At 40.1% G+C, this 12,604-nt stretch overlaps 1 protein-coding gene across 6 annotated transcripts in view; it reads left to right on the forward strand.

The window, feature by feature from the left end:
- Positions 1–6,530: 6,530 nt before the first annotated feature.
- The window catches only part of LOC133575284 (connector enhancer of kinase suppressor of ras 2), a 175,367-nt gene continuing 169,293 nt past the window's right edge, over positions 6,531–12,604 (forward strand). For all 6 annotated transcript variants that reach the window (XM_061927915.2, XM_061927912.2, XM_061927914.2 and 3 more), the window contains exon 1: positions 6,531–6,769. In XM_061927915.2, coding sequence (XP_061783899.2) covers positions 6,706–6,769 — 64 coding nt within the window. In that variant the 5' untranslated portion in view covers positions 6,531–6,705. The remainder of the gene's footprint in view (positions 6,770–12,604) is intronic.

Raw genomic sequence — 12,604 nt, forward strand, 5'->3', positions numbered from 1 at the left:
GAACGCATATTTCTTACCGGGACATATGGTACAATACAATCAGCAAGATCGGATGGAGCTAGACCGTTTAGTATTTTATACATAAGTAGTAAAACGTTAGAGTCACATGTTAAGTGGACAGGAAGCCAGTGCAGGTGAGCCAGTATAGGCGTAATATGATCAAACTTTCTTGTTCTTGTCAAAAGTCTAGCAGCCGCATTTTGTACCAACTGTAATCTTTTAATGCTAGACATAGGGAGACCCGAAAGTAATACGTAACAGTAATCGAGAAGAGACGTAATTGAATGTATAATAATCTCAGCATCGGTTGTGGTTAAATGGGACAGATTTTAGCGATATTAATTAATATTAATCAATTAATATTAATTAATTGTATTTTTTTTAGCCTGTCTAAAACACCGGTCGTAAATAGACATGTCCTTCATGTCTAGTGCCCCTGGTAGCCTGGCTAACTTTCGTATTGTTCTGAGAACTTGCATAATTTCTCTAATACAGGGCCGTGGCTAAACTGAGGCCAAAAGCAGAATTTTATTTCGGGGGTCCCCATTACAACACTTATTTATTATTTTTTTTCACGTATTTTTAATTACAATTTCTGTAACATTTTTTTTTACTCAAATCAAACTTGAATTTAATTTGATGCATGTACAAAAATGAATTAATGGGAAATAATTTGTTCAATAATTAGTTTATTGATTGCAAAATTACATATTAAAACAGACATTTGCAAAGCTGATACATCTCCAACTGGAATTTGAACCCAGTACAACTGTTTACAAGACCAGCACTAATTCTGCACGCCACAAGAGACCGTGAGAATGTTTTGGGAAATTTCCAAATTTCCAGTGGCCTGAGTGTTTGAACGGTCTCCATTTACTATAGTGCAAGGGTCTTAAACTCAATTTACCTGGAGGCTGCTACACTGTATAAAAAATAGAAAGTTGAGAAAATGCAAATTTTCAAGGCAACATGATGCAACAAGATTTTTGCGTTTTCTCAACTTTTGACTACTGCTAAATAGTGAAATACGATTTGCAATTGTTGGACTAATTATAGTTTTCAAGTTAGTCAGACTCAGAAATAAGGTTTCACTATGTTTAACTACCAAAACAGTGTCTGGCCAGCAGTAGTCAAAAGTTGAGAAAACGCAAAAATCTTGTTGCATCATGTTGCCTTGAAAATTTGCGTTTTCTCAACTTTCTTTTTTTTTTTACAGTGTAGAGGTAAAGTTGGGTGAGGCTTGGTCGAACAAAGTATTCACTTCAGAATCACATTTTAACAATTTGACTAAATTTGTTATTACAGTGGTACCCCAACTACAGAGTGTTTTGAGATAAGAACTAACTCTCTGCTAAATGTTACGCTTTAATTTGCAAACAAAAATGTGAGTTTCAAGCATCTCTGCCATTAGCTGGCATAGCCAATGTCACAGTGAACCCCGTAAGATCCGACCAAAACGTCTGGTTTTACTCGCTAGCATTAGCTTATAGCTAGTCATCAACATAACTGTGTTATCTAATTATAAGAAGTAAGAAAGTGAGTGTGAAGGACAGTGCTGAGAAGAAGTGGAGGAGATTCATTAAATTAAATAAATAAATCATCAAAATATGACAAAAAGCGTAGCCAACGTGGTGAAGCACTTGGTGCGCATCACTGCTAGTGATGAGTTCAGATGTAAAATAGTATCCAAACGGCAGACATTTATCCATGAAAATATGGAAAAGCTGCTAATGGTGTGTTTGATGGAGAAGCAGCTGAAAGGAGATACTGTAGAAGTCCACTCTCCAAATTAATACTGTACATTGTTATTACATTACTTCACAAAAGTTGTTTGTAGTATATTCTATTGTATTGTTCGTCAGATAATATTTATTATCAGAATCAGTTTGTTTTACTTTTTAAAAGGCATCTTACAAGTAAAATTGTGGTGTCTTAGGAGCCAAGCACCAATTCAATTTATTTCAGTTAACTTCAGTGCAATGCATGGGAGAAAATCATTTGAGATACATGTGTTTTGAGTTAAGAACTAATTTAGCTTGTAAGTTGAGGTACTACTGTAATTATACTAGCAGCTATAGTGACCCTGGCTCATGGTAAGCCTTAATCATCCATCTATCCATCCATCCATCCATCCATTCCTCCATTTTCTACCGCTTGTGACTCTTGGGGTCGCGGGGGGTGCTGGAGCCTATCCCAGCTGCATTCTGGTGAAAGGCGGGGTATACCCTGGACAAGTCGCCACCTCATTGCAGGGCCAACACAAATATACAGACAACACTCACACTCACATTCACACACACTAAGGCCAATTTAGTGTTGTCAATCAACCTATCCCCAGGTGCATGTATTTGGAGGTGGGAGGAAGCCGGAGTACCCGGAGAGAACCAACACAGTCACGGGGAGAACATGCAAACTCCACACAGAAAGACCCCGAGCCCGGGATTGAACCCAGAACCTTCTTATTGTGAGGCACAGGCACAAACCCCTGTTCCACAGATGTAAAATAGAATGCAAAAAGTTTACATTTTCACAATGTTGAGTTCCCCAGGACATGGTCAGACACACTTAAGCTAGCCTAAAGGAAGTTGCTCTTTGTTTTCTTCAGTGTGTGTTTCTTTGGCCATTATTTTTTGGCCGTTTGCACTGTTCATGTACTTAGTGTCAGATTCCCATGGTGCGCAAGCCTCAATTACAAATAACCATGAAGTTAAAGGGGAACTGCACTTTTTGGGGGAATTTTGCCTATCATTCACAATCCTTATGTGGGAAAAGCACACATATTTTTCTATTTTTTTTTAATGCATTCTAATTCGTAAACAAATGCTAGCAAAAGTCAGCTAACAATGGAGCTAATGGCATTCGCTCTATAAATTACTCTAAATACACCCAAAAGTCTCCATCATTGTTTTATATACAAGTGTAAATGTAATGTAGTAACAGGCACATTCACAATAAAATGTAATATGTACGTATTTTGCTAATTTTAAGCACAACACTGCGTATTAATTTTTACAGGCACATCACAATGTTCACTTTTGTCTTCAAAAACAACAGCACTACTACTCATTGCAGACACTATTTTGGGACAAATGTTCATCCATACCCTTATATTTTTCAGCCTGCATATATGGAGAAGCTCATTGATACACAGATAAAGCTTTCGTAAAAGAAGCATCAAGTAGCACTATAGCTAAGTGCTAAACAAGAAATATAAACTACCAAAATAATGAAATAATTACTTACTGTACAGTAGGGATGATGTTTGATTTTATTATTATCGAGTTCGAGCCCATTATCGAATCCTCTTATCGAACCGATTTCTTATCGATTCTCTTATCGAATCCAGATAGGTTGTTGTATATGGAAAAAAACACAATATTTGTTTTAACAAAAGCTCACTTTTATTTTATAAGAAAAAAAATAAAAAATAAATATTGACTGTTGTTACCCCCCTAAAAAAATAAAATAAAAAAAATAAATATTGACTGTTGTTACCCATGGTATGGTATATATATATATTTTTTGTCATATAAAAATACAATCATGTGTGCTTACGGACTGTATCCCTGCAGACTGTATTGATCTATATTGATATATAATGTAAGAACCAGAAATATTAATAACAGACAGAAACAACCCTTTTGTGCGAATGAGTGTGAATGAGTGTAAATGGGGGAGGGAGGTTTTTTGGGTTGGTCCACTAATTGTAAGTGTATCTTGTGTTTTTTATGTTGATTTAATAAAAAATAAAAAATAAAAATAAAAATACAAAAACATTTTTTTTTGATGGTTGGGGACCACTGGTGTAGGCTACAAGATAACGTTAACGTTATCAGACACATACAAAAAGGCTAACATTAACGTTACCGTTAGCCACTGACTATGCTTAGGTAACGTTAGTCTAGCTAACATTACTGCAATCCTGGATTGACATACAAGGTAACGTTATTTTAGCCTAAAGGCTACGAGTGAGCAGATATGGAAATTAACCGTCAACAGTTAACGTTAGTTACTCACCAGCACTATCACTGGAATTGGAGCTGCAGGTTGAAGAGGGGCGTGCTTCGTTGCTGTTTCTCCACGACACCTTTCTCTAACCTTCAAGTTATGTGCAGCCTGAACATGTTTCAACATGCTTGTTGTACTTCCCCCCTTACATGAGACCGAAGCCTGACAGTAATTGCAGATAGCCGTTTCCTCGTCGTATTTTTTTGTAAAATGAAGCCATGCCTTGAGGCGTTTTGTCCGGTCCATTGTTGTTGCTGCTTTCTGTATCTGCCGCCTAATGACTGAGCTACGTCATTTCCTTGGACGTGCCACAGGGCATTTCCTGTGGGACAGGGATTCGAATAAAGAACCAACTCTTTTTCTTTACTATAGTGGCCTTGATAACGGGAACCGGTTCTCAAAAAGGGATTTGAGTCCATGGAATTGGTTCTTTTCTTATCGAACAACCGGGAGAACCGGTTTCGAACATCATCCCTACTGTATAGGGTCTGCTCTCACTGGGATGCCAACTGATGGGATGTTCATATCTTCACATTTAGATAAAGAATTAATCATAATCCTCATGCAGGTTATAAACAGATGTCACAGACGAGCGTCTTTTTTGCCATCTCCAGGTCTATGTTGAATGTCACTAAAAGTAGTTTGTCTGTGTGAGCCCTTAGACTTGAGGAGATGCGGATGAAGAGACAGGGCTGCGGAGCTGGCGCTGAGCCCCGGGATGGACAAGCTTCACAGTGTCTTGGCTGAATGAGCAGGTATCGGACACCTCGGTCTCCTTGGACGTATCCTCGCTCATCCATGCGGACTGGACACTGGCAGAGAGTTAGTGGGCGGCCGAGGGTGGAGTCGGCTCTCTTTGGTTGCTTTGTTGGGTCTGCTCCTGTCTCTAGCCATGCTCCCCCCACCCCAGCAGACCACCCCCTCTCCAGGTGGCCCAGGCTTGGATTGATTTTTTTTTATTTCTCACCAACAATGCTGGCGTCTGTACACTGTAAGTGAACGGACACAAACATTTGACAGACAGTTGCGATAGCCAATCAGATCACGAGTTGTTGTCAGTAAGGCCTTTTACATGGTCTGAGGCATATATATATATTGTGATGTGATGAGCTAGGTAACACAAGAACTCCACTACCCAGCATGCCACACTAGTGAAGCGCATCCGCAGTAGCCGCGTTTAGCCATGCCGGCAGCGGGATGGTTTTGATGAGCACCTTGTGGAGTAAACTTTAAGAAGTCAGCCAACACACCTCGTCTGCATCTTTTATGATTAGACAAGACAACACATATATTTGCAAGGCCATTTTCAAGAAGGATATTTAAAGAGAAACTACAACTTGTGAGACGATGTCGGCCAACCCCGGAAGCTCGAATGGGTTCTACAGAATGTGAGATCAGATATTTTATTTCTTTATGTTTTCACGTTTAATATGTTTTTTGCTATTTTAATTTTGACAGTACTACATAAGATATGTTTTAATTGCTGATACAGGTTTATTTATTTTTAAATGTGCCAGAAAATAACCCGTTATGTACACTGTTGATGTGGTTCAATACGCAGTAGTGTGTAAATGTGTTCCTGTATAGTATTTCTCCAGCAATGGTCATGTGGTGACATAAATGATGGTATTTTGAGAGGTAATCATTGAAGTCACACATCACTGAAGGCCTTGGTGGGAACGCACGACCCGCTACTGCCTTTGAATAAAGGAATACAACATATGGGTGGCCCGCAGGGTGTGAGTTTGAAACCCCTGTGAAACTGCAACAAAAACAAAATAAAACAACACGACAAACATCGCGTCTCTGCCGCGGGCCAATAAAAAAAGGAGCCACAAACGGCCCCTTGGGCTGAAATTTGAACAAAAAAAGTGGAGAGCTGAGGGCAACTTGTTTGACACAATATGAGTTTAGAGCCCCCCTTTGGACTTGTGTGTGTGCTGTCGGAGGGGGTGAGGCGTTAATCCATGACGTCACCGGTGTTTCGAATGCACAGCAGGGGGCACTGTTCCTCGCAGGGGTGCACACAACTGCTGATGCTGATAGTCGTGTAGAATACAGATGCTTTTAAATTGAGGTACAGTCAACTTCTCCAGAAGACACAATCCCAGCATTATTACAGCACTTTTCTGTGTGTGTGCTGACCTCCCTGGAGTTAATCACTTCTATTATACAAAGCCGCTTAATCTTTCCCTGAGCGTGTGTATGTGTGTGTGTGTGTGTGTGTGTGTGTGTGTGTGTGTGTGTGTGTGTGTGTGTGTGTGGACAGTGTGGAAGGAGGTGAGGGGGACATTGGTTGCGTATGATGTGCGTTGCACCATTCCCCGGTTCATTGTGAGCGGGGGCCCTTGTGATGCTGCAGCGAGGCGGGCGGGGGGAGTAGGAGGAGGCGAGGGGGAGGGGTCGCTCCCATCGAATCCCCGTCTCGGAGCGCGTGAGCTACTGGCGGGAAGGCACGAGGAAAAAGAGAGGGAGGGATCGAAGCAGGCAGGGCGCGCGTGTCTCTCTGTGCGTGCGCGTAGATTGCACCACCGCATCCACTACAGCGCTCATGCAGGCGGCCATGCTCCGATGGAGGGGATAAAACCGACCGCCGCGTCTACGCTCTCCAAATTATCCGGCGCCGTGTCGCTCCAGATGTGACTGACAAGTCGTTCCACTCCTGTGCAGGTCAACGCATGCAGTGGCTGTGACATCATGGCTTTGGTTATGGAACCTATAAGTAAATGGACGCCGAAGCAAGTACTGGACTGGATGAAGGGTAAGTTGGGATCCCGTCTCTGCGCCACTGACGTGCCGGCTTGTATGTGACCTGACTGAGGATGATGCTGGTGATGGGGGCTGGGGGGATGGGGGGGTGGGGGGGAATGGAGCTTCTCCTATCAGTGTTTTAACACTGATGGTGCAGTGAGTTAAATGTCCTCCTGCACATGCATACATTGTGTCATGCTTTGGTGCTGATGGTGCTGCTGATCCAGACGGAGTCAGCAGCATCACTGGTGAATGTGGAAGCTTTGTCATCGGGCTTTGACACACCGACACTCATATGGCTGCTCGGTGTGTGTCTATATATGTGTTGCATGTGATTAATGCTGTTAGCAAACCCAACCTAAAAAAACTGCACACGGTCAGCATACATGGATTTCAGAATCAGCACCAAGGACAGCGCTTTGCCTCACAAAGGCAACCACATTGCCTTATTTGTTGATGCAGTATGAATAAGTGACCATTAATCATGTGTGTGTGAGTGTGTAGAAGAGAGGTGGTTAAATGTGTGTGTGTGTGTGGGGGGGGGGGTTGTACTCACACACTGATCAGCAAAGGAGCAGTGTGACACAAACTGTGGCGGCCCTATTGACAGGAAGATGAGCTAGAGAAGGGAGGAAAGGGGAATGTCCGCAATCTTGTCAAGCAAATTAAGGGTGTATTTGTGCATGTGGTGTATTGTTTTTTGTTTTTTTCAGCGGTGGATCACGACTCGGAGAGGTAAAATGCTGAGGTGGTTAATAAAACCCCCAGAGGACGAGGCGGGGAGGAAACAGGGCCCCTTAAGGTGAAAGTCCCTGCCTTTGTGTAATTGGCTTCCTGGGCTACACACAGCCTTTATTTTCTGTTTTGTGGAATGTTCAGTTCCACTGAACGTTGTAGTTTCAATCCAGTCGAAATACATTTTTTTGACAATCATTTCCAGCTGACACCTGGAAGATTAAACATGAAGCACCTCTTTTCATTTGTATTCTGCTGATTTAAAAAAGAAAGTAGGTAATGGGCGTTTTGTGCTGAAGAAATGAGCAACGGTGATTCACAGGAAAGAAGGTTCCTCTCTGTGTCGTCTTTATAGTCTTTTTTGTGTGCGTTTGCTATGTTCATCCTTTTCTCAGTTGGGTTCATAATTGCTTGGAGGTGTGAATGTGAGTGTGAATGTTTTTATGTGTAAACCCCTGTTGACTGTTCTTCTGCTATATTGGAGAATGAGCACTCGGCTGTAATTTTAACAGTTTCCTTCGTTTTCGATCAAATGTTGGGTTTTGTACACATTGAGCTGTGTTCTGTATGTTGATGCTGTACCCATGTTACATATTTACCCAACAACAGGTTGAATGGAAGAATTTAAAACTATTCTGGATGTAAATCTGAGATTTATGACTGAATGAAGAACAAGCCTAATAATTGATATGTCCCAACTGTGTTCTAACTTTTTTAGAAGGGTGTTGGGCCTCAGAGCAAATTGGGGTTCTATGCCTTGCTCAAGGGCAGTGGACAGCAACAATGCACAGATAGCATTTAAGATCCTCCAAAGTCAATACAGTGGGTCCTGAATTTGTGAACTTAAATGGTCCTTGAACAGTGTTCGCAAATCGAAAAGTTAGTATATTAAAATACATTTCATCATAAGAAGCAATGTAAACATGAATAATGGGTTCCAGCCTCGACAAGCGTCCATAATGTTGTAAAAGTTCATACATCTGAACACAATATAAAGTCCTATACAGTTCTGTATCTCAAAAAAAAAACCACAACAAGATGGTGATGAATCAACTTTCTATGTAATAACAAAGTTAAAACAACAACTAGCTAAACTGTCCTCATTTTCAGCCGCCCTGCCAACACGCACACACACTGTCACTAGCCCTGTGGTGCACTCACAGTTTGAAATCACAAACCCCTAACTTTAACAGACAGGTCGTAACAATGATTAGAATAACAAATAAGATCCACTTACCTTCTTTGTGTGCAGTGGAATGGAGGGAGAGGGGGGATGAGGCAGCGTCTACAATGCTGAGGACACTTCCTAAATGTTTTAAAATCATACAGCGCTTGTCAATTGCTTTCTTTGGACTAGAAAAATGTTTTAAAAGCTAACTAACTCTAGCATAGTAGCTAACGATAGCACTGCTGTGCTAACTGAATGAGCACCGGAAATCCATCAGCCTGCCCACAATGGATGTGCTGCCGAGCACAAAATGGCTGCGCTGCAAACACACGATGGGTGAATGAAACGTTTGTACGCTGAGACAAGGTCGTACATTCGGTCTATCAAAAACTCTAATCAAAAAGTTCATACAGTGAGGGGTTTGTAAATTGAGGTCGCACTGTATTTTAGTCGTCTCAAAAGTGCAACTGTCAAATGAATACCCAGTTCTTGTGTATACGTTCCTCAGAGTATTATTAAGCATTCAGATTTTTGTTGAAAAAAACATTTAGAATATAACTTTAAAAAAAAAGTATAATTATTTGGCACAAATGTGCATTATTATACTGCTAACAGCCAAACAATTAATATTACCATTAATGTTGAATAGTATTTATTTTTATAGGTGCCATGTAATGATTTTGTATGTCAAAGCTTGCATTCGCTCTCAAATATTTCTTAATTTTGCTCTTTTCTCTTCAAAAAATAGATTTTTTTTGCTTTTTGCTCTCATCTTTTGGTGATACAAACCTAGACCCCAGCCTCAGGCTTTCGGTTTTATGGATGATTAATCTAAGGTATTATAGGCCAGTGTTAATCTGAATTTGCACGTTGGTCTTTTTTTTGTCTGGATGCCCTTCATCTCTTTTACACCAAGTAAAGTATTGTACCACTTTAATGGCGCAGTGACACTGGGACCCCTTTCATAGAAGCTTAATCATTTTCTTATTCAGAACACCACAAGACAAAGAAGTACTTAAACGTATACATCTTTGACTAACGGGTTAGGGAAAAGAACCAACATTGCTGCCCAGTCTAACTTCAGATGAATGACTATAAATATTATGTGTCTAATGGAGGGAGAGTTGACAACCATTTGCTTTGCTTCTTTCCGATAGCCTTAATGTTGACTTTTTAATCATTTATTTTGGATCAAATTTTTTTTGAGAAATGGAGAAAATAGAGTTTTGTCCAGTTTAAACTCATCAGGCATAGTTTGGCAATACATCTTTCAGACATTTGAAAACAGTGATTGTAATGATACAATGGAATCAAGTGCCCCAAAAGTCATTCAATTAGTAGGTCAACCAAAATTGAACATAAGAATTAACTCTGCAAGTGTGTTTTGCTTGCCAATATGGGTGTACCAGTATTGACAAAGTTAAAAAGTATGACCAGAAATGTAACCAACTGTGGTCTATGCATGCTCCATTAACGGCCTCTCTCTTGACTTAGTGTTCACGCTGGATGCAACCTGATGTAACCCTGGCTGAGCAGGGAACCCTTGCCCTCTGTCCTAAAAGGAAAAAATCATGGGATGCCACCATGGATACACTATTAGCACTAAAATAAATACAATATTAATTACAGACCCCACAATGGATCAGCAGTCAGGCTAACGGCCGCAGAGACAGATCAAGGGTTCACATCTCCAATAGGGTAATTTCTGTGTTTTTAATATTTAATTCACTAACTGCTTCTTTGCTATTACTTTTTGTATAATATTTGTACATATCGTATTTGCGGATGCTGTTTTGTTGTTGTTGTTGTTGTGGTTGTTGTCGTATCCCCCTCTAGTCCCTGCAATTTCCCCCTCTGTCTTACTTTTTTTCTCTTTTAATCTCCTCCTGCTCCGGTCCGGCTATGCCAAACATTAATATAAATCCATTTAATAAAGTCGGATACAAATAAGGCAACAAGAGAAGTATTCCACACTTCTCTTTTGTAAAGTAAATCTGTACAGCAAATATCGGCATCTACATCAACAATATGATTTGCATGAGTAGCTGGACAGGACAAAAAAAAAACAAAAAACTATTGGTTTACTTGTTTTACCTGGGTATGTGTGGATTTTTTCCTTTCACAGCCCAAAAACATGCATATTAGGTTAATTGGAGTCTAAATTGTCCATATGTGTTAATACGAGTGTGAATATATGTGTGTGTAATTTATATTGGCCTGTGATTGACTGGTGTCTTGAAAAATTGAGCACAAGTACATTTGCTTTACATTATTTCCTATGAAATAAATATTTTTGAATTTAGAAGACATGGACATAAAAAGTGCCTTAGATTGGATTGTGTTAATCTGGTAGTCATTACTCTGTATGTTTGTATTTATATATATTTAGTTTTTTTAAAGTAGTATTGATTTAGCATTCCTGATGATTGTAGTGTTTTAATGGTTCAAAATTAATATTAGACAACACATTAGTCGTTTCACGACTTCACTTTTTAGGATTTCTTTATTCATCAATCTTTTTAAGCAGAAGACTAGACCACGTTGTGCTGCTGGTGTACTTCAAACAGCAACAGTGAGGCTGATCGAAAGATGACTCATCAGCATTTATTTGGAACACCCACGCTGGAGGAGTTTCCTCTCTGTGTTTGAGCGTGACTGGATGTGTCAGGGTGTGTTCCAAGGTGTTGTTATGTTGCGCAAATAATACATATATAGCGATGCCTCTCTACCTGCACGACTACTTTAACCAGTAGAGATACTATACTTGAAATAAATACAGTTCTAAACGTCCATACAGCTCAGGTTGTTAAGTGTTTACCAATACATTGTTGGTTAAGACCGAGAACAAGAATGAGGTGTTTCCTTATAAAATGACAGGCCAGCTACTTGCAAAAGGAAAACTCTTCCATTTTCTACTGAAAGACATGCGACTGGAGAAGATAATGAGAGAGCAGAGGATTAGCGCACGTCTCATGAGTCATAAGTACAAACACTGTACTTCAGTCAGAACATTGGTTTATTATTTTTAACCAAATGGAGCACAGGTATAAAATATATTCAGTACTTTTTAACCGAACTATAGCAGTAACTGAATATCAGACCACTGTGTTCATAACTGTAATGGTGAGGATATACATTGACTGTGAGTGGGCTTGCTCCAAATTGTCAGGATCTGGTGAGTGTGGCTTGCAACGTAAATAAGTAAGTACATTTTCTTCATAAAGCGCTTTTCACAGATAAAATCCCAAAGCGCTGTACAAAACATACGAAGGTGAAGTAAAACAACAATTAAATTTAAAACATCAGGGGTAACATCATAAAAAGGATACCAAGTGGATTATAAATGATAGTTAAAAGGTGCATTAACTAAAAGCTTTACTGAAAAGAGAAGTTTTTAAATGTTTCGTAAACGTTTCAACACAGTCAAGATCACGGAGGGACTGGTGCAAATTGTTCCAGAATCTGGGAGCTATAGCCTTGAATGCCAGGTCTCCACGGGTTTTAAAACAAGTTTTTGGGATCTTTAGAAGACCCTGGCCTGAAGACCAGAACGTGAGCCCAACATTGCAGAAAACGGCAGGCGGAATACAAGTACATCTAGATTTAATTGCCACCAAAAGCAGGGCACAAACTATTACAGAACGTCAAGCACCATTCTACAAAGTAAAATGACACAGCCGTGAAGAAGGGAACCAGGTGGACCTTAATAGAACTAATTAACCATGAGCATCAGGTCTGCTAGTAAGGGCATGGAACAGAAAGTCAAGGTGCTTCAAAACACAGACAACAAACAGAAACTGACAAAACAAGAGCACCAGGACAGGAAGTGATTCTAAACGACAGGAAGTTGAATAGTTGTGAAGGATCATGACAAAAATGCTGCGTAGTCCCAATCTTCAATGCAATATATGCTACCACTATTCATTTAGAAATGAGGGAACA

The sequence above is a fragment of the Nerophis lumbriciformis genome, linkage group LG35, assembly GCF_033978685.3.
Source record: "Nerophis lumbriciformis linkage group LG35, RoL_Nlum_v2.1, whole genome shotgun sequence".
Lineage (NCBI taxonomy): Eukaryota > Metazoa > Chordata > Actinopteri > Syngnathiformes > Syngnathidae > Nerophis > Nerophis lumbriciformis.